Source organism: Fundulus heteroclitus, chromosome 12 (genome assembly GCF_011125445.2).
Source record: "Fundulus heteroclitus isolate FHET01 chromosome 12, MU-UCD_Fhet_4.1, whole genome shotgun sequence".
Classification (NCBI taxonomy): domain Eukaryota; kingdom Metazoa; phylum Chordata; class Actinopteri; order Cyprinodontiformes; family Fundulidae; genus Fundulus; species Fundulus heteroclitus.
The window spans coordinates 17,358,605-17,382,526 of record NC_046372.1 but is presented as its reverse complement, the minus strand read 5'-3'; the positions used below and the strand labels follow the sequence as shown (position 1 = coordinate 17,382,526).

Genomic DNA, 23,922 nt, shown 5'->3' with positions numbered 1-23,922 from the left:
GTTCCTATGGGTGTTTAAAAATAGGCGCCCTAGGTTCACACAAACAGCACAGCAGTGTTTTTTCTCATCCTGATAAGGTCTTACATAAAGAGTGGGTGTGCTGCAATTACTGATCCAAAGCAGCCCTGAGCAGATGTAGGTCTGACTGAAGCAAAGAGGATCTATGGCTCTGGAAAAAAGAAGTTCAGGATTATGCTCACGGACACTTCACTTTTACAAAAACCCTGGCTTTAGTTTCGTATGCTCGAAGTGCACAGCATGTAATTGGCTTTTTTTTTTTTTTACTGATGCTGTTTTTAGCATCAGGAAAGTAATAAAGGAAAATACTGAACCTCTGCTCAAGGCATGCCTGAAAAAAGTAAATATTTCCTGTTTGCTAAAATATATTTTCATAGGTGCATCTCAATACATGAAACAAGTCCTTTTTTCAGTGATTCAATTAAAAAAAAATAACATTTATATGTAATAGTTTGAGTCTCTGCCACTGTTTAGTTTTCTGTTTTGGTTTCTTTCCTGTTTGATTTGTTATTGTTTATGTTCTGTCTCTGGTTTGTTTTTGAGTTCTGCTAGTATCTCAGCACCGATTGCCTGGTCTAATTACTCACTCTGCACACCTGCAATCACCTCTTATCGTTTTCACCTGTTTCCACCTCCATATAAACTGTGTTCAGACCAGTCATCAGTGCCAGGTCACCTTTCTGTGCATTCGGGTGAGTCTTTGTCCAGCAAATTCTTGTTCCTGTTTGTCTGTTGATTTTTTTTTTACCCTGTTTGTCCCCGGAGATTTGAGCCAGCCTGACCTGTGTAAAACCTGTTTTTTGTTCCTGCCTTTTTTGGACTGCCTGTTTGTTGCCTGACCTGATCTGCTTTTTGACTCTTAGTTTGCCTGACCCGTATAGTTTGTAGCTTGCCGTTCTTTGGCCCTGGACATTTTCTTTGTTGCCGTCCATTTTTGGTCTTCTGTAAATAAATAGCCTTTTTCTGAAACCTCTGCTTGTCTGGCTGAATCCTGGGTCCCCTGTGTCGAATCATTACATTATATGAATTCACGACACTAAGTGATTTTAAGTATTTAGTTCTGTTCATTCTGATGACTACAGCTTACAGAAAATGAAAACCCAAAATATGCTTCCAAGAAATTGAGAATATTACATGAGAACAATGATAAAAGGACATTAAATACAACATGGAGGTTACTCATTTTATCTTGACAGTTGTCCAGCAGACAAAAACTGACACTTGCTCAAAAGAAGGAAGGCCACAAAAAGTAGTTGCTGAAAAAGCTGGTATGTTTAGCAATAATTTTATATGCTGTGTCCAAGCACATAATGGAAAATTGAGTGGAACAAATAGCTACTGTTGAAAACGAGACACAATCAATACAGATAGCCGGAGCCTTGAGGCGATATTTATGCCCATTCAGGAGTTTCAGGAAGATTGACAAGGCTTTGACTGGAGTCAGGGCTTCAAAGAGCCACCACACACAGACATATCCAAGACAAGGGCCACAACTGCCACATGGCTTGTGTTAAGTCCCTCCTAAACACTTCTTCATAATGAATGCAACTGACAAATGCAAATACTATATCTGAAATTATGACATTATTTGCCGATGACACAAAACATTTGTCTAGAAAATAACTCAGAGCACCTGTTAAATAATGCAATTGCAGAAATAAAAAAATACAATTTTGTTTTGATAGTAATAAATTATACTTACATCTAAACAAAACAATAAGAATGTTGGAAATAGTAGACCGAACATGGTGATCAAAATACAAATAAATCGGGTGAATATTAAAATAGCACAGGAAAACATATTTCTTGTCAATCTTCTCAATGACAAACTAAATTGGAAAGCTTGCAGTAAACATGTTCAAAACAAACTACCGAAAAGCATCTCTTGATTGCACAAAGCCAAATTGTCATGATTTGTCTACGTGAACCCGGACAGAGCACGCACACACAGAGTTTGTTCTATTGCAGTTTATTGAAAGTAATGAGTAGGATGATGATGACCAGAGTTAGTAACCAGAGTGGAGATGATGGGTGCAGGAGCAGGCTGACTGGAAGACACTGGAGAGAGTTCTTGGAGATGCAGGGCTGCTGTCAGAGCAGAGGTGCAGAGCGAGACAGTTCTTGGGGTGTAGGACTGCTGGAGCACAGGGCAGCAGGCAATCCAGCGATAGAGCAGAGAGCAAATCTGGAGCACAGGGGTAGCAGAAAATCCAGCAGCTGGCAGAGGCCTTACCGGAAGCTCAGAGGTAGCAGAAAATCCAGCAGCTGAACAAGGAGCAAGCTAAGCTGACAGACGTGGAGTGAGTGGAGAATGATGAGAACAGGACTAGACAGGCGTGGTGTTGATAGAGACTGAAAATGAACCGGCAGGGAAGAGAAGACTGAGGGAGGCTTATGTAGGGAGGCTGGCAGGTGGAGTGAATTCTGACTAATTAGTGCCTAACAGGTGTAACTGATTGCTGAGGAGTGGAGGGTGAGCTGAGTGAGAGGAGGAGAAACTGAAAAATAACAGGGAAAAAAGCCAGACCAAAACTAAACAATGACACAAATAAGTATTAGATTATAAAGTGCCTCTCATTTTGTTCTGTTTTTTAGTTTTGGCCTATTTTAACTAATGTGCAGAGATGTGTAACTGCAATGCACTAACCCAATATTTATACAATCAAATTTACTAAAATTTATGGATATTGTTTATCTACAGACAGCATTATAACTATGTTAAAAGCCAAACCAGTTACCAGGAAACCTTCAAAAAATGTTTAACAAAACAGAAGGAGCGTATGAGTTAATAGGTTTTTAATAAATATCAAACACCCATCATCAGAAGAACAAGGGAAACTCTCTGCATTTCTGTGTGTGGGATGAAGCTTTGGAACAGAATGTGGAGCAAAGGCAGTGTCCAAACCTGATAATTTGAAATCATTTAAAATACAGGATTCTAAAAGGATATCATACTTAAAACTTTAATTATTATTGTTCTTGCTGCTTTTGTTGGTGGTAGTACTGTTACTTGTATGTAAACATAATGTACCATACACTTTTTTGAAAATATGTAAATGATATTTGAAAGTGGCCTGGGGGGTTGGGGATCACTATAAGTTAATAAGTGACCCCTGTAATATATATTATAGGGGTCACGTATTAACCAACATGTTGCCCATGGACACTAAATAGCCCCCAAGGACCACACAAACCTGTTCTAAAAAAGAGGCTACAATCCACCAGTGAGCTGCATCTAAAACTTTGTTTTATTCTGTTACTCTTCCTGTTTATTTACACTTGCATTTATATCGATTTAAAAATGACAATATATACAAAACAAAGCATGACAAAATTTGTTTATTTTACATAAAGTTAAAGTGAACTCTTACTCTTCTAGTGCAAATGTCAGTACTGGTAGCCCTTTGTATGACACAACACCAATGAAGTAGCTCTCAGTTTCAAAAAGGTTGGTGACCCCTGTTATATCAAAACTGCCCTATGTGTAGTGAATCCATGTAATATAGGACTTTCCATTTTTAATTTTATTTAATTTTTATTTTGATGGTCTATTTTACTATTCAGACACACCTCTAGAGATCATTTATACAGTTGCATAACTACTGTCAGAATGAATTCTTGTCATGTCTGTGTTTTTTGGAAATGGATCATCCTTTCTGTGCTTCTCCCTTAAATGTTGCCATGTATATGGAGTGTACTTGCACTATTCTCCATGGGAGTTCAGCTTTAGATGCTTTGCTCTCGGATCTCAATCTCAACTTGGGCTTTTCATCCTTCATTGGATCACACCGCAGGGGACTCCACATCAAAGAAAATACCACAGACTTTCAACCATATTCACACCTTCCGGGAGGTGCTGTGGTCTCTGAAGATACAACCGTTCAGCAGCCGTTGATAATTCCATAAAAAACATGTATAAAATAAACTAATACTATACAATGAAACATATGATGTTAAGACTGAGAATAAGCATACAGCAATGGTAAAAAGCACAATCATTGACAAAAGTAATGTTTAAAGAAATGTACATTGTTGGGTTATTTCAAAAACAAGCTTGAAAAGAAATTGATTTAGTTTTGATATATTCTGCATTAAATGCTTAGATGACACAAACGATTACCAGCACTACTGTGCAACATTTATAACAGCACATACTATATTTCTGTCCTAGTTGCTCCCACCCACTCACATTGTGAATGGCTTTGAATATACAACTCAGGGAACAGTCTTGCATGTGTTGTCTTCCATACTAGCAGTGCAAAGAGCTAGAAGATAATGCAAATCATAAACATTTGAGATTAAATGATAAAAAAAATCCTGCTAACCATTTTGGAAAAGATAAGCTTTATATATTTTGCACCCTGAGTTTGCTTTTCTATTCAGCTCACCCCACAAGTTTTTTTTAGGATATAGATCTGGGGACATAGATTTCTGATGTTGTGCTTGGTGGACCACTTCTTAGTTATTTTAAAAATGTGTTAAATTATAATTCCGCTGAAAGACCAATCAATTACCTATTTTGAGTTTTCTGGAAGAAGCAAGTGGAAGAAAAAAATAAAAATAAATAATATAAATATATATGGAATTTCGGATAGTTTGGGAAGTCATGCCCTATAACAAAGTATCAAGTTTGTTCAACTTAAGTCCTTTAGTTCCCATCTATCCCCTGTCACCACTGGTGTTCCTCAGGGCTCTGTCCTGGGATCCCTACTTTTGATTATTTTCAATACTTCATTGAGACTAAATTAAAGATGTGCTTTTAAACTTGGAAGTTGTAAAGCATGATGAAACAACGCTCAATATTTCATCAAATTTAATCGTACTAACAGACATTTCACAGGGGTATGAAGGAAGCCATCCACGTTAAGAGAGAAAAAACAACCTTAAACAGAGGAGGAGGCCTTAGGTTCCAACTCTCAAAAACGTACAATACAGCTATAGGATTAATTCTGGCCAATCATCACCTCAGTTCTCACCCTCATACGAGTGATCAAAACATCGCTCCTTTAAGCCAGGCCAATAACTCTAACGACTCCTCGATACAGAGGAGTGGACCAGTTTCGGTTCAATCTGCTGGCGTAATGGCTTTAACGACCGCCCATTACTAACGGGTGGACCTGTTTTGGTTGAATTGGCATGTTATGTATATAAGCCATTACAAGGCCTTTGTTTGGGGAGTGGTATAAAGCTTGTTACTCCGCATTACTCCAGACTTTTTGAGTTGAGAAAATTTCCTGGAGAGGAAGCGAAACATCTTTAACTGTGAAAAACAAGTCTAGTTGCTTTGTTTTTTTTACTTTTTTTGGAATGACCACGACCTGGATGACTTAGAATCTTCACCAGCAAAAATTATTTACTTTCTATCAGTAGTTATCAATGTTTTAAGAAGACAAAAAAGATTTAGGTAATTTCTATTTTGTTTATGCCTCTGGAAGTGATAGGTCGTTTTGTTTGTTTGTATTTCTGGCCATACATTATTCATTTTCTGTAAAGATTGTGACAGTGAAACACCTCCCTAAGATGTTTGAGTCAGTCTTTCATGACCCTATGCATAGTCTTCTTTTCTTTTTATATACCTGGAATTTACTCAGTACTACTCCATATTAAGTGTACTGACCTTGTTAGAAAAAAAAACCTAATTAGAGAGTAAGAGTATGATATATTCTTCTCAAGGTGTATGAAAGCTCCTCATTCTAAAGTAAACAGATGCATCAAGGACCTCAGGTGGATACAGATGTATTGTTATTCTATAAACAATAAGATCTACCCAGAGAAGAAAAGAAAAAAAAACATTGCTGGAGGGATTCGATGATTTAAATAGTACCTGCAGGGATACATTTTGTAACAAAAAGCAATGGTGAAAAACAGCTGCTCTGACTGTCACTTCGATTTGTTTAATAAATTGCATTCCCAGATGCAATCCATTGTAATACATGTCTGCCACAAATACTTGTCCCAATGGCATCATGTCTTTTCCACGGACGAGTATACTTGATTATGAAAAACCATTTGCCGGAGAGCTTCTGCAACGCCATGCATTGGATGAGACACATTTTCTGCCATCGTTGGTAGTTTATGTTTTGTTTTCCCAGTAGAAATTTTGTCAAACTGTCACGCTGTGTTTTCTGGCTTGAGGCTTATCCATTTGTTGCAGTTCTGACAGCCGGTAAATTCACTGGAGCAGCAGTTTACATTTACAAGATTTTCAGTTTGGTGGTGGCTTGATTAAGTTTCTTTAAACTAACACTTCACCTACCGAATATTTTTTTTTTCTTAGCAAACTCAGAGGAGAATGTCAATTCAATTGAAATTTGAATTCAGCTGTCCTAGACAACCACTCTGGTCAGCTGGGTACCTTTCACGGGGTATTCACTTGATGTTTGGCTTTTCATATTCACTGAATTCCCGCTCATTCTTATCATCAACAAACTTAAATCATTTTTATTATTTTTGCATGAAACTCTATCTGAAACAGCCCTAAATCTAGAACCATACCTGATGGTATAAAATGTCAAAAAAAAAAGACAGAAAATGTCTTGAAGTGTAAAACGTTCGTTGGCAACCCTCCCAGAGATATTTGCGATTCTTAAAAATACATCCTTGTTCCATTTGCATAATCTCACACGGGATATTTTACAAAATAATACACTTATTTGGTAGGTCTTCACTAACATTTCACAAGGTCGGAGAGAGAGGAATCTTTTATCATTCCTTTTTGCACAGTCTTTTCACATCATCCAGAGTGAGGGTTCTTTCTTTAAGGGTTCTTCTCTCTAAAGCTCACCTCACATATTTTCTGTTGAAATAAGTCTGTAGACTGAAATGATCAGAGAAAATGGACGATTTTATGTGTGACAAACCACTGCTGTGTGGATTTACCTATAAGTGGCCTCATTAACATGTTTAAAATCCCAATAAACTCTGTCCGTTTCCTGGTAGAGGCAACAACATCATCATTTTCCATCTTTACAGTGGGCATGGAAGAAGATAGGGGCTCCATGTGTCAATGCTTTGTTTTGTACCAAAACCACCATGAGTGTTAGCTGCTGAAAGGCTCAATTTAATACCTACCTCACCCTGGTGCCTATTAGCCTGTCATTTCAGTGTGATTAGAAGACACAACGCCATAACGCCAACGCCATAATCTCTTTCCTACATACTCAGTGCTGCAGCAGACACCGTTTCATCACCACATGAACACAAATGCCATGGAGTTTTTGTATACGACGGACAGTTTTCCACATGAGCAATGCAGCTCTCGTATGCTGTACATATGCACCACTGCCACAGAATCAATGCAACCGCGATTCAAATATGGCAGTAATGACCCATTCATAGTCCTAAATAATGTCACAGTATGTCATTCCATATCCTCACTCATCCTGGGATTCTTTTTGAAACTGAAAGGGAAATTTATGGCATGATTGCTTTCAGGGACTAATTTAGCCGGTCATTTATCTGACTAGTTGGGGGCATTCAACGAGCATTCCAATTCAGTTTCCAGGCGGTAGGTTGATCTTCTGATATAAAAAAAGAGACGCCGATTTTACTATGTCTTTATGCAGTTGAATACCATGAACTCCAAAGAACTGACCTCACATCAGGACAGGAGAATCAAGAATATTTATTGTCATTATGTGTTACCATAATGCAACTTTTGATGAGACAGACCCTGGCTCAGGATGCACACAGATTGAGAGCACGTCAATAGCATCAAAAGTAAGATAAATATTTTTAAAGGCGTGGTAGAAATTGATGTTTCACAAAATACCATCATTTGCTCACAGGCTATCCCCAAGAAATATTTTTTTTATAATACTTGGCAAGGCATACATAGGCAGGATAGAGCGTGATAGCAGCTTTAGTCTCATCTGACCATAGCACACAATTCCACCGGTCTAAATAAGAGAAAAGGCTATTTCCAAGCATGCCTCCCAAACAACTGGTTGGCTTGAAGATAGCATCTAGTGGTTCACATGGTAATTTATGACCCTAAGAAACTTAGAGTTTGAGTGCTAGCCTTTTTAGAGTAAAGAATGGTCCAAAGGTGTTTGCTCTTCATTTAACAAAACAGAAGGGCTACTTGATGAAAGTTTTAGCTTGATGCTAAACTTTATTTGGCTCCATTAAGTATTGGCTGAAATATTTTTCCCTTCGGACAAATTAGATTTCAGAAAATAGGGCTGGATGACAATTCAATAACAATATATATCGATGGATAGACGTACATCAGTGATAGAAAAAAGGGTAATAAAAAGGTTCAATAGAATAAAAGTTTTCCTTCCTTATGCATTCCAGCCTATCATGTAGATTAATATTAAAGTCATTACTTCCTCCCAACCAATCAGACCCAGGAATGCTCCGTCACCAAGCTCTGCCCCTTGAAAGACTTCAGAGAGCATGCATTATTTTTTCTTCTTTAAAAACTTGCAGTTTTGGTAAAATATTGGTTGACTAAAAGGTTTAATTTGAATTCAGTGTCTTTGTGTTCTGTGTCTAAAAATAGGTTGCTAAGCAACAGCATAAAATGACCAGGGCTGCACTTAGAATATATATTTTGAATTTGTTGATAGTTGTCGATATCGATCGATATGATTTCCATTATATCAATGTGCTTTTTTTTTATATTGTCCAGCCTTATGAGAAAACGGTTTTATTGAACTTTAGCTGTCATAACATGAACAAATGAGCTTCCTCAGGCACAAATGGATTTCCTCAGGTAAAAGTGATTCACCAATGGGAAAATAATTATTTCTTAAATCCAGCCATACATTCATTATGTATACCTGCTTATCCATGCAGGAATGCAGGTCATTGTTGTGTAAGAGTTGGGGAAACCCTGGACAGGTCCATTATCTATCTATCTATCTATCTATCTATCTATCTATCTATCTATCTATCTATCTATCTATCTATCTATCTATCTATCTATCTATCTATCTATCTATCTATCTATCTATCTATCTATCTATCTATCTATCTATCTATCTATCTATCTATCTATCTATCTATCTATCTATCTATATCTATATTTATATCTATATATATATATATATATATATATATATGTAGAGCTTGTTCTATAAATGCCTGATTTGTAAAATATTTCGAGTCATATTTACAAATGCATTGCTGGGAGTCTAGGAAATGTATGTGCCAGGGGGCTGCACTTTTTCATTCATTTATAGAAGCAAAGCATGTTATTTCTGGGCTATTTTGGATTTTGGCAACCAAGAAGATATGTGAAAGGTTTGATTCATCCCTGTAAAATTCACAACCCAAGGCAGAGAGATCAGCCCCAATATGTTGTTAAATTTCAGCAGTTTGTTTCAAGGGTATTAATTTTATTTTGGCTCTTTTCAGCTAGTTAACTATTGGATTCTGTTCTCCTCAGCTGCCAACCCCCATATCCCGATGACTCAGGCATGGATGCAGCATAACAAATGGGTCTTTGGTCTGTGGAACCTTTTCCGCTTCAATACCTAGATTTGCGCCAAAACCTGAGTTTCTGTGTATGTATGTGTCCTCTGCAGAGATCCGCGAGGCCTTCAAGGTGTTTGATCGCGATGGAAATGGGTTTATCTCAAAGCAAGAGCTGGGAATGGCCATGCGCTCCCTGGGTTACATGCCAAATGAGGTAGAACTGGAAGTCATCATCCAGAGACTTGACATGGATGGTAAGATTCTTGCTTTCTATTTTCTGTCTCTTACATACATTTCCTATTTGACTTCTTAGCTTTTTTTAACTGCTTTTTTTCTAGGACCATTAAAACTCTCCTTGCTGGACTGTGGCCCTAGCCAAAGTGTCAATTTAATTCAGCATTTGTGACAACAGCAGAGGCTCTGCTCAAAATAAATATTAGGCTGAATGCTATTTTGGAAATTCAAAACACATTAAACTACCATTGGTTTTGTGTTATGATTGGCTCAGGTATCACTCTTTTATGAAATTAACTTGAAGAATTCAGATTAGATTTTTTTATTTTTTTATTTATGGACCTTCTGACACATCCTTCACTAACCCAAGCCTCTGACTGGCCGACCAGCCCCCTGATATCTCGTCTACAAGAGGAACTTTGCTCCCACACGTCTGAGTTCTGATTCTGACTCAAAAACAACCGGCAGATCCATCAAAAAGTCATGCCCAACCAGGTTGAAGACAGGCCTGATCAAGCTTCCAGATTTGGTTGCAATTAATGTTTTGTTTGCACTGTACATTTTACCACGTATTATCTAATTTTGTATAAAGTTCCTGCAATATGTATTTTTTTCTTACACACCTGAGACCGATTCTCAGTAGCTACTTTTACAATGACAAAAGTAATTGTGATCAGATTGAACTCAATCGGAATGAAATTGTAAACTGAATGAGACGGGTGGTTTATGCCAATCAGCATGCATGTAAACACTTGTCAGGATCAAGTTATTCTGAATGCAGCAAGCTGAGCTGAGTGCACATGTGCGCCCCACGACAATGTGACATATTTCTGCATTGAGTGGCAGAAATATGTCGGGGAGCAAAACTGGCTGCGCTCCCAATACAACCTTTTTTATTCGAAACATCGACTCCATCCAAAAACCCCTATAGGGTAAGGACTCTTTAGCCAAAGCGAAAGTGCGTCAGCAGTCACCATGATAAGTGCTGTCTGAATAGTGCAGTCAGTAAGGAAGGAGGTAGGAAAAGGAGCCTGTGTGTTTCCTCTCATAGGAACCTCGCAATGTCCCTTGCCAGTGCTAAGGAGCTATAAGGAGTCCCACAATCCTTTGCGTGACATGACGTACAAGCACAGCCCACCTCAGGGAAATAAGAGAGCGTGCACTTTGTAGTTCATTTTCATAAGGTTGTATGCCTGGATTAGACCAGAATCATCCATGTGCGTTTCAATAACGTAATGATTAAAACATGAAATTGACACAGTAGTCCAAAGCTCGTTTCCTGCTCGCTGTAGAGTTCTTACTGTTGACCCCATGAAAGTTGAAGCTACAGGTGTTAGAAGCAGGAACTATAATTAGATGTAGTCGGATGGAGGCATTAAAAGAGCTAAAAACAGTTATTTAATTAGCAACAATTCAACCGTAATTACAACCTGGTGCAAGTCTGAGCCTGGGCACTCAGAAGATGAATGAAGTCGTACTGCTTTGTTTACTATTTTTTGTTGCTCTGCAAAAAAATAGACAGAGGGGTAGACTGAATAAGTACAGTACTTATACGTCTTTGTTTTCTTTAGGGAAATTTGATGACTGAACATGTCATAGTGGTTCTATTCTGAAAAAAGCCAAGTGGACATAAACACACATCATGTTTGGGTTAATTGATTGTGTGCCCATATAAACCGTACATACCGATTATTTTTGTGTTTTTTAATCTGGATATATATTTTTGTGCATGTAAGCATATAAGCATAGCTAGCGTCACTTTCACTTAATGCATCACTTGGGTCTGAATTCTGAGTGAGGAACCACAAAGACATCCAAAATCTAGTGGCAGAAAAGACCAGTACCACCTGCCCGTGACAGAATGGTCACTCCTTTGGACCAGAAACACAGGCTATCCCCTGCAGATGAGAGAAACAGATGTGGGGGACAGCCTGAACAAAAAGACAAGATAAGTAAACAACAACCTCTGGCCCAGTGTTCTGGTGCGAGAAAGCGATAAAAACTAGTTTCAAACGCTGGTCATTTCCCACTTTCTTTTCCCTGTCAAAAAAAGTGTCAGAACTGAGAAGTAGTCCATAAAAGCCATTTGTCTAGACTTCAGAGAGGCCAAAAGATCTTTGATAAATGTTTGATCTTTAATAGGTTTAAGGATATTATGAGCATCTGACTTCCTAGTCATTACACTTCTCCCTTTTAGTGTTGGTTTATAGCATATAATTAGAGTTTGAACATTAAATATTTCAATTATCTTTGTTTGTGTTTAGAAAGATTCATTACACCATTAAGGAATTAATATTGGATAAACTAGAATTGAAGCTTTTATCCACTGTTAATTTTCTTATAATAATTTATTTAAAGTGTTTATTTTAGTATTGATTTAAAAAAATAATAATCCAGATAAATATACATATATACCTATAATTGGCAGGCTTATTTAATTTATTATTAAAGATTGCTTAATGGAGAGGAAAAAAAAAAACATCATTCAGCTTGCTTTTTGAAAGATCTCGAGACTGACTGGTTAAGGAATACTAGTTATAATTGAATGTATCTTTCATTGAAAAAAAAAGCACCGAAACGTCGTTCTCTTATCACCCACAATTACCCCAGCAGTAGAGCATAAACCGATGGGCAATTATTCACAGCTACCTTTCTTCTTTTTTTTGCAGGCGATGGCCAGGTGGACTTTGAGGAGTTTGTTACGCTTTTGGGTCCAAAGCTGACAGCGGCCGGCATGCCCGACAAGTTCAACGGCACTGACTTTGACTCCGTTTTTTGGAAGGTGCTTATTATTCAGACATTATTTTCATCTTAACAGTCTGAGAGGTAGACTGAAGAGTCTCAGGTGTTGGACAGTTCCCAGCAAAGAATCATTTAGACACAGAAATGTTAGACTCGCTCTAATTGTCATGTTCTTCTGGGTCATTAAGGAGATGACTATATTGTCAAGACAGTGTTATTACTTGAATCATTATAGCAAAGTAATGTTACATTATTTAAAGACACCTTGTTAGGTAATCATCTCCTCAGGTTGGCAGTGGAATGGAAATGAGCCTGGTGATAAAAGCTGCTCCTCTTGTAGGTGTGTGGTGAGAACACAGAAGGATCAGTCACACATTGAGCTTTAAACTTAGAGTGAATAACAGGGGGTTTTGTGAATTTCTGGTGCAGCCCATGCATGAAAATAAACTTCTGCTTTGAGAGAAGAGAAGGGAGAACCGAAAGGACCAAACAGCCTAACGTAACGTTATGTAACAGATTTAGTATTTTCCATCAAATGTTGTATAGTTTTCACCTGGAGCCTCTGGTCACACCGTTGAACTTGCCTCAGGCTGAGCTGAAAATAAATATCATACAAGCACTGTCCAAACTGCTGCAGATGCTCGGTTGTAATTTCGATGCAATTTTTTTGTATGTTAATATACACTAGTAGTTAATTGTTAGACATTATTTGTTACATTTCAATAATTAGGTACTTATTTTCCTTATTCAGTATCAATAAAACAATTTTATAAAACATTTTTTTTAACAGAGATACTCTGTTTGACACCAAATCCTCTTAGAGGGAGGTGAGGTCTTCTTAGATACTGTAAGCTGTAAATATGAACGTCCAGGAATCCTTCTTTTGTAAGAGCATGTCATCAATGATGAAACAGGACTTGTTTTCTTTCAGAGGTTGTTGAAAATCTTTGTTCTATGACGTGTGCTTAAAGCACTAAGTGGTGTAAACATGTTTTATCCAATTGTAGTGCAGCCTTTTTCCGAATTTTTATAAAGAAACTTTCTGTGAAATGCCATTCATGTGACTGTCAATTAAGGACTAGCGTAAAAAAATATATATATTTCTATGACATGTTGTTTACTGAGTTATGTGGGGATTACACAGCTTGTTTTGTAATGGCATTGAATTGTCTGACTATGTAATCTCCGGATAAGAATGCTTGGTTTCTTGAGACATTGGATGAATATATTTAGTCATGTGTGGCAAACTAAAAAGGGGTTTTAGCTCACATTCCAACTGTTTTTTGTTCCACCTAGAGTTTGCATGTTTTCCCTGTATATATAGCTTATATGGATTTCAGGTCATTTGGCAACTATGCTGTACTGTAGAGTTACTACAGATAAGCACTCAGCCAGACAGTTCTCTACTGCAGACATCTATTTTAAAAGCTTGTTTCAAATGGTTGTCTAGGCCCTCCTCCTTTGATTGACTCCTCTTTTGAGCAACTGTGTTGATCCATTCAAAGAGACCACACCAAAACAAGATGATCTTATACGCACCTTGGAACAGGGGTAAAAGGGGAAGTTTATTGGGCAACAATAACAATGAATTAAGACCAAAGCATTGTAGTTCCACTTTATATAGACAACTGAATGATTTAAATGTGAAAAGAACTTAAAAGTATGACTTAAAAAAGAGCAGTAATACATACTTATAAGCTTCATCTCAACCACAATATTTATTATTCCTAGCAGGGATTTTTTAAATTGAAATAAACAAAATATGACATTAGAAATATAATATGGTAAAACTAAGTTACCAAATTATTTTGTATTAAAAACACAACTGCACTTTTGACATCCTCTGTGTGGGGTTTTATTTTATGCATGCATTTATTAGTATATGCCTTTGTGCATGCTAACTAAGTTTGATATCCAGTGTACACAATATGTTTTTGTGTGTGTATCTCCAGTGTGACATGCAGAAATTGACAGTTGAAGAGCTGAAGAGGCTTTTGTATGATACCTTCTGTGATCACCTTTCCATGAAAGACATTGAGAATATCATTATGACCGAGGAGAACCACATAGAGAATCCAGAGGACTGCCAGTTGGATATAGACAGTAAGTAGTAAACCTCTATGTAAAAAAGAAAATCCTCTTTTCTCTGTTTTGTATTTTACTCCTCTTTTGTTTTGCAGTTTGGTGTGGTAACAATATCAATATTAAGATTTATAAAAACATATTTTAAATTTCCATCCATAAATATTTTTTACATATACTTTGATGTGCAAAGTAACATTTTCGAAGGTAAAAAAAAAAGTCAAACACATCTATGCTGCATGCATCTATCCGTAATAATCACTTTTAGTGCTGCAAGAAGAGTTGGTTGTGCTACATCCAATTCATGGCTTAGAAAACATGGAAATATTTTACAAAAATCATTTATGAATTCAGAACTGTAATTTTGAACAGGTTAGGTGCCAGCATCATTTATTTTTCCTCACTTGTCTTGGGGTGTTGAAAGAAAAGCTTGAGTCACCGTTTCTAGCTACTGATAAGCAGCAGTTAACCATGACATTTTTGGCCCTAGGTCTAAACTTTTTGGAGGACTATTATACATACTCGATCAATATCTCTCAGGCTTGTTTTTCCAGCAGTATTAGACAAAGAATAAATCTGATCTTAGCTGAACCTCTATATGAGGAAAATACCTAGCAGACAGCATAATAAATGCAAAAAAAATCCAGGCTTTATTCCTCTTTAAATTCTAGTGAATGCCCACTGATTGATGGGTCACATAGAAATTAGAATTAGCCTTATTTATCATTTGTTCTGGTCTTAGACTATTCACCTCCTCTTTTAAATTAACCAATACCATTCCTCTGTACAAGCTTCGTAGATCATTTAGTATCAACACATCAGTTTTAAAAATCTTTCTGTTTTTCCAGACAAAAAGCTCTAAAATATTAAAATGAAGCTGAACTGTTTTTACCCTGAGCTCTATGAAATTTTATTGTGAAACGACTGAAGGTAATAGCTTTCATGTAAATAAATTCCTAATAGTAATCAATAGATGCCGTTATAGCAGAGAGCTAACATCCTGACTCTAATCTATCATAGGTGCTGCTGATTTCAGCCCTGACAGTGTGTTCAATTGTGCTGCTCACCTCCCATTTCAAAAAACGATGAGTTAAAAACGATTTGCCTTCCCTTGCTTTTCGTTTTTTTGGTAAGCTAATTTCCATTTATTGGGGAAAGCATGACCTTTTCCTGCCTCCGTCACCTGTGGATGTCAGGTTACTGAGAAGGTAAAGCATGTAAAGTGACTGGTGTCATGTGTCTGGAGAGTTTCCTGACCCACATATACAATCAACTCAGGACGCAGAATGTATCCAAACAAAAGGTTATAACGTGAAGCGAGACATTTCTACAATTAGGTAGGCTTCTGTGTTCGTGGTTCAAGGGAGTCTGCAGGGCGTGAGGAGACGTTAGACTGAGTGGTAGATTGGAAAAGGAAGGAGTCAAAGCACCAAGAAGGTATTTGTATGGCTTACAGTTTTGGAGTAGGCAGAGGGAGTTGTGGGGAAGGAGATCCTGGTGGATTGTGGAGGGAGGCGTTGCTGCAAGGATTTATTTTCATAAAACAGAGTAGATTAGGACTGTGGATCCTGAGGGAGATCGAACACCGTATTGGAGAACGGGGGGAGGTGGTGGCAGCAGGGCACGACCATGGATGGATTCTCCACATCCTAGAGAAGGTTTATTGCTGCAGAGATGTGGGATTGGCGTGGGGGCCAGCCTTTAGTCAAGAAAGGCTTTTTATCAGGTGAAGTCTGGTAGTTCAACAGCTCCCTGAATCCTCAGCATCAGATGAGAAGGTTGTAGACAGCTGCTCAGAATGCAGCAGGCAGCCATGGCCCTCCAGCAGCGAATCTCTGCTTCAGGAAAGATCTCAAACTCACACACCAGGATACTGGCAATCAGATTTTTCAGCTTTTTAAACGGAGGGGTGTGTGTGCCTCGGAGAACATCCATCATTAATGTTGATGCAAATTTTACTCTCTCAAGAAATATATAAACCTGGGGTGAATTTCATTGTCAGATTAAGTAATCACAAATTTAAAAAAGAAACAAAAATGTTTTTGAGGCGCCCTCCATGCAGTGAGCCCAATGTAACCGGAATATTCCTTCCCCACCACCCAATTAGTCCAAAACCTCAGCTTCGATGAGAGGAGTTGATATATTGAGCTGAATATTATGAAGGAGTATTAGGTTCACTTGGAGGAAAGAAACCGTGGTGGGTGTTTTATTCTTTTCAATTACATAAGTTAAAATACTGAGAAATAAGTCAAAATTAGATTATAAGAATAATGTCAAAATGTCGATAAAAAAAATCAAAATTGTTCAACAATTAAAGTAAAAATATTGAGAATTTAAAAAAAAAAATTATACCCAGAGACATTTAATATGCATCACATATCCAGTGGGCATCAACAGAATTTTCATATGCTATAAAAGAAAGAAATTCCAAGCTGGGGATTGGCTGTTGCAGGTCTCCACAGAAGAAATTTGTTGTTGAAATACTTTTTGTACTTTTTTGTTTTAAAAAAAAAATCCTTGAGAAGAGCTTTTTCTATTTGTAAAAATCCCTCTGAACTGTTTCCACCTGAGTATGTCGCAAAGAGCTTCAGAATATCACTGGTCTATATGTCTCACAATCTCAATTTGAGAATCCCTTAGCGTAGTTTCTTATGTCACATTTAGTAGTCCTCCTCTTTAACAACTACCTAGTGAGTGCTACAGCTTCGCTTGCATATTCCGACTGCACGGTGAGCCCCGTCCTGTGGGGCTCAGTAGAAACATCTGAAAACCCTGACGGAAACAGAAGTAGAGGCAGGTGCATAGGAAACAGCTGGAGCAAAACAAAACAAAGTGAATCACTTCCCTTCCCTACAAATTAAGTACAATCCAATGAGTGTGCAGAATCTCAGAGGAGTAATTTTCCTCTTAATGGGGAATTTATTGCAGGAAGCCCTGCTTAATCTATCTGTGTGCAGATCTTTATTGAAAAAAATACTTTATTTGCCAGATAAAGTGGCGAAAAAAGAGTGATTTTAAGCCTTCAGATCCCTACAGACAGCTGATCTTCAGGGATATCCAACGATATTCTTGAAGAGTCCCCCAAAGTGCCAAATAGTTCATATTACATTTGCTCATTGGCCCAAAACTTTGGTCAGCATTTCAGTCTAAACGAAATGATGCTGCAGGTGTGAAAACAAATCTTCTTGGCAGTGTCTATCCTCTCATACAGTGTTCAGATAATTGTAAGTTTTCAATTAGCTTGTTCATATTGACATAACTATCAGATGTCATTCAAGCATTAAATAACACAGGATTCACTGGATCTCCAAGTTTTTCTTCTGTCTGTCCTCTTCCCTTCTTTTCTATTAAACCGAGGTTAAAAACCCATTTGTTTAGGACTGTTCTCGACTGTTCTAGTTAAACTGTTTCACTGAAACATCATTAGTTCAACTTTGTAGTCCAACTGTTTTTAGTATTTGCTTTTAGTTTCAATTTTCTCATTTTTTATTTTGTTTCTACATTTATTCCAACTTGCTTTTATTCAGTTTTATTTTATTTAATCATGTAAATCACTTTGTATTGTCTTTGTTCTGAAACGTGCTATACAAATAAATTTGCCTTGTCTTGCCTTGCCTTTTCTTCTGTTTTTTTTTTTTTTTTCTGTAGCCTCCAGCCCGACGCAGCAAGTCAAGCAAACCTGTGTGCGCAAGAGCCTGATATGCGCCTTTGCCATTGCTTTCATCATCAGCGTCATGCTCATTGCAGCCAATCAAGTGCTGCGAAGTGGCATGAAGTAAAACCAGTGGAACTCTAGGGGCCTTGATCTCCACCTAACGGCTACCATACAAAAAAAAGACTAAAGAGACTGTTTGAAAAATAATGTGGACAATCACAGATCTTCAAAACATGGCAACAGATGAGTGCAGAGCAACAACATCCACCAAGGACAGTCGATGCTTGGATTTGTCTCAGTAACAGAGAAAATGATCCTTGACACAACAAAAATCATCTTTATTGTCATTGCAACATACATTTCAATGAAATTTATTCTCTGCATATAACCTATCTCCTTGGGGAGCAGTGGGCTGCACCTGTGCAGTGCCTGGGGAGCGCTAGGAACCCAGAGTGGCAGTCTGTGGGAGTTGAACCCCGAACACTTACACTGCAAAAAGGGAACTAAAAGTAAGTACAATTTTCTTGAAATTTGCGTATATTTCCTTGATTTGAGCAGCTAATTAATTAGTATTTTTACCCCTAAAATAAGATAATTAGATAAACTGCAACTGAAATAAGATGATGAAGATGAAGTGTTCTTATTTTAAGTGCAAAATCTTATTCCATTGGCAAATAGTCTTATTTACCTGCTCAAACCAATGTAAAATACACTAATTTCAAGAATATTTTACTTACTTTGAGTTCCCTTTTTGCAGTATAGGACACAAGCGCAATGCTCAAACCAATAAGATACCCTTTCCCCAAGGAAACATTAAAGGTAGAAGTGTGTACTCAACTGCTGACGATACATATCAATCTTCACAAAACGATGACTATTCATGAGCGGTCTGCATTGAGCAGAGTTTCATTCAGAGTTGTGTGCACCATCGAGACAATTGTCTCAGCTGTCCAGTTTTATGTTGGTATAGAGCACCATGTGGCATTTAGCTTAAAAGAAAAAGAATCTTTGAGAAATTGTTGCAATGATAGAGAAAATGTATTGCAGAGTTTGGAAATGGTGAAGACGTGCAAGGTCTGAAGTGCAAGGTGCCGGGTGGAGCGACATTGTTGATAAAGTAGTACAGAGTTAGAACCACCTGGAAAGAGTCAAAGGTAGGTAAGTAATTGTGTGTATGGTTTCATTCATTTCCCGTCCGCTGGGCTTCGGTTTAAACTCAACAGAGCAGAGTTTAGCGGGTGAACAGATCTCAACAGGACTGTACGGACAGGTGACTGGCCAAAAAAAAAAAAAAAAGGAGTCGGACATGCAGCAAACTCTTGACACACTCCTCTTTGGAGGCCTCAAATGAGTACTATCATCTATGCATGAAATGCATGGATTTAAACAGTTGTCTTGACGCATTTGTAAATGTTCTACTTAATGTATGAATCATCATCACTGTGCAATTTTCAATAAGTAAGCTAAAACTGTGAGCAAGATGTGTGGAAAAAAGACGAGGGCAGCTGCAATGAAAGTAAAGAATTGAACGGAAAAGAAAGGGTTGCTTTTTGGACAGGCTGGTTTAAAAAAAAAAAAAGAAAAAAACCTTTGGAAACGTCTTAGCCACTGATGTTTCGCCTTGCTTGGCGCTCAGTCATCGTTCTCCACCACAGGGCAGCAAATGTCTTAAAGATACGCCAGTTGTTTTAAAAATATGCATTTTAACTGATCTGGTGTGTCGCTAAGATTCAAAGATGAAGGAATGTATTTGTTAATTTTTTTTCTGTCTGTATGCATTGCTACAGAGCAATAACTACGTAAAATAAATGTTGTGTACTGCTATGAACAGGCAACTCTTCAGCTGTTAGCGGATCTACCTGTAGTTGAAAACTGTTGGAAGAACAGGGTTTTGGCAATAGGAGAAATGGATAAATTATCTACCTTTGAATAGGTGAAAGGACTTTGAATTCAGCAAAACTGGGTGTAAAATATTGCAATAACATAAAAATATGGCACCACATGCATTTGATTTAGCGTAGATTTGGATTCATGTGCATGCCTTTTGGTGATGTCTTTTAGTCCGTATTGTGCAAGTACAAAAGCTAAAGGACATGTTGAATTTTAAATTGATCAGAAGCCACATCTTCATGAAGTCTCTAAAAGAGTCATGTTTTAATCAAAAAAATGTTCTTGAATGGTCCTTTTGCTAGGAAAGATCTTTTTAATAATTTAAATTATAGATGGCAAAAAGGCTTGAAAGGCCAAACAATGCAATGAAAGACTTTCACAACTTTCTCCATTTTTGTTTCCACAATACAACGATCTAAATTATTTTCATACTTGTAATTGTTCTATATTAGGGGCCACTCCATTTCCACTGACAAAATTAGACTATTATCCTGCCTGTACTGTTAAAGCATTAGCTGATACATCAGAACTCTTTCTTCTTGTGGTTTCTAACAAGAAACAACAACCACTTTGTTGAGAACATACTCAGAAAAACCTGGATAATTTAAAACACATATCTTGGTCTCTATTTAGCACTTTAAAGTGTACTGCAAGACACAGCGACTCAGTCATGATTGTTCATCCATTTTCCGAAAGAGTGAATTTATAATTCTTTATCATGGATGTATTTATTTTTGATAAGATTGTGACAGAACACTTATTAACTGAGAGCAAATAATCCTGTCAGTATCTTTTTTTAGAAAGAGGTCATTTTCAAGGAGATTGAGGTTTTAATGATTTAATTTGTTGCCTCATTCTTTTGGATTCTGGCATTGTACACTCACATAGAAATCTGTTTTATGTTTCGTTTACACAAAAGAGCTAAGTATACTCAACTATTTATTTTCCATTAACACAGAATAATAGTTAAAAAAAAACATATCCAAACTTGTTGATAGCCTGCTGAACCTTCTCTCCACTGTACTGTACTTTTGATACATGTCCTTGGATGTTGCAAAAATGTTTATTGAACCACTAATGTCTGTTCATTGACCTCAGATGTTATTTTTGTCTGTTGGGTGGTATTTCATATGAATAAACCCATATAACAACTGTGTCTATGTAAGGCATCTGTGAAATAAATTTCAATTTGTCAAATGTTCAGCTGCAGAACTCGAGGTGACTCTATGCCCTACACCAGTTTCACGGTATTGATTGACACTCTGACATATCAGATTGAAATCTATAAAAGGTAATGGATTTTTTTTTAGGGTTCACTGACTTTATGGATTGCCTTCTTCCCCATTTTTTGAGAAATCTTAGCAGTGCTTTTGGGCTCATCTGTGACATTTTTCCCACTTAAATTGCCTCGTACATCTTCTGTGTCCAGTACCAACAGTCAGCCCGCATAGCTTTAGTAACTTTAAGCAGAAAACAACAGAAAATTATCGTTGAACAAAAATCCAAAGAATTAATTTTTTGGTGATAATGATTTTTGTGCACTTAAAACAATATAGTATAAGCATCATCTAGGTCTTTTTATAAAGACTTCAGTTTTATATATATATATATATATATATATATATATATATATATATATATATATATATATATATATATATATATATATATATAAGGTTGAGACTAAACTCTGTGGAGATCTATGGAGAGTAAAATGTCCAAATTGTGTTTATAATATGGTGTTTATAAATCCTGTTCTGCTCTTGGTGATATTTAATGGATTGGTTCTCATAGAAACTGACTTGTTACAACAAATTCTGTGTTTATTTTACTCCCTACATCAATCAATCAATCAATCAATCAATCAATCAATCAATCAATCAGTCAGCTTTATTTCTAGAGCACATTTAAAACCCACATGGGTGACCAAAGTACTGTACATTAAAACAAGCTAAAAACCAGGTTCACGACTAGAGTTTTTCAAAATACCATACACGACAAGATGACAGTGTATTAAAGGCCAGGAAATAAAAGTGTGTTTTTAAGAGATTTAAAAATTCTAAAAGGAGAGGACTGTCAGATACTCAATGGTAAGTTATTCCATAATTTAGGAGCAGCAACAGCAAATGACTGTCACCTCTGAGCTTCAGCCTAGTTTTAGGGACTAAATGTTAACTTTACTAGTTTCTTATTCATGCCTGTATCCTCTTGAAAACAGCACTGGTGTTTCAAATTCTATCTAGTCCCACCTTCATGTTAAAAAAGCTCAGTATTTTAAATATAATTTTTTATAGACATAATGACTGTATTTTTCACTGTACATTTCCTTTATATTATTTTGTAAGAATGTCCTTAACTTGGGGTGAATCCAATGTTTGGCTACCTGTTTTTCAAATATTGATAGTTTTACCCTAGTATGTGATCATTGCAATAACATTATAATAATACGATGTAGCATAGTTTGGCAATTTATATATAAAAGAGTACATTAAGAACTCTGGAACCTAACACGATTTCCTATGAAATGATGACAAACAAGTGTAAAGGTGCCACAACAAAGCTGTAAGTCAAATGAGTCAGTTCTCCATATATAGAAATGTATAACTTTGTGATGTTTATTTCAATAAAAGCATGGGTGTTAGTTTTTGCATGCAAAAAAGGAAGGTTACACACACACACACACACACACACACACACACACACACACACAAACACACACTGTAAGCATAGCATATATACAGTGACTATATACTAACACTGAAGACTGTAAAACTAGTAAATATTACCTTAGAAACAAACACTTTTTTTAGTGGACACCATTGAAAACCCCAGAGGTGGGTCGAAGTTGTACTCCCGTAAGAGCAACACTATTTCAACATATTTTCACTCAAGTCAAATTAAATCGTAGTCAGCCAAGTGATTACTCAAGTAAGAGTAAAATAGTATTCAGTAAGAAGGCTACTCAAGTACTGAGTAAATAATCATAACAATTGATGATTTAATATTTAAAAAATATGTAATCGGACAGACAAAAATATTATGTGCAAATCCTGGTATATTAAAGACAAAAATGGAAAAAAAATATATACAAAGAATAACACAATTACAAAATAACAAATTGAAGCATATGAAACACTTTTCTAAGTATTTTTTTTCAACATTAAACTTGAAAGCAATATATACAACAGTTAATGTATATACAGTATTGATAGAACAGTATAAAGTACTTCCAAAAACAATATCTACTGTTACTGTACGCTCATTTGACCTCCAAATGGCTCGTGGAGCTTAGCAGATTGAAAATAACATTAAAAGAACAAAGCTGTAATATTTGCCAAAGTACAGAAATGTGTGTGATGATTAATGTTTCCCCACTTGAAATTGAGAAATTATTAACACTCTGCAAGTGAAATTACAAATCCACTGACATAATAACGTATGGTGTCTTTGGAAATATATAACAATGAAAACATATATACATGAATTAAATAAAAAGTCATCACAACCAAGAAAGAAAGACCCAGTTCATACATCTGTCTTCCAGAGACACTAAAATCTTTACTTTTGTCTCCGTTGCTGAATGCCTCTGGGTAAGCACGAGTGATGCGTGAAGTCACTGGTGACAGTATTCTCAGCAGCTATGATTTACAGTCAACCAGAGTGGTTGACTGCACAGTGACACCAGCGGGCAAAAGTACTGCTTGATATGAATGCAAAACAGCATGAAAAAAAGGACATTGGGCAGGATTCACAAAACAATTCAGTTTACTGCATATTTAGCATTTTCTTGCTGTACTTCTGCACTAGATTTTTAATGCAGAGTGCATTAAATACATCCAGTAATAGCACACACTGTGGAGTCCGGAAGCGGAGAAAAT

The 23,922-nt window shown here is 36.8% G+C and overlaps 1 protein-coding gene across 1 annotated transcript in view; it reads left to right on the top strand.

Annotated features, from left to right (window-relative positions):
• Nucleotides 1–18,335, top strand: part of LOC105921193 (calcium-binding protein 7) — a 37,598-nt gene extending 19,263 nt beyond the window's left edge. The window contains exons 2-5 of the mRNA XM_036144116.1: nt 9,552–9,695; nt 12,345–12,457; nt 14,370–14,520; nt 18,148–18,335. Of these exons, the coding sequence (XP_036000009.1) occupies nt 9,552–9,695; nt 12,345–12,457; nt 14,370–14,520; nt 18,148–18,278 (539 nt within the window). The 3' untranslated portion in view covers nt 18,279–18,335. The remainder of the gene's footprint in view (nt 1–9,551; nt 9,696–12,344; nt 12,458–14,369; nt 14,521–18,147) is intronic.
• Nucleotides 18,336–23,922: the final 5,587 nt, after the last annotated feature.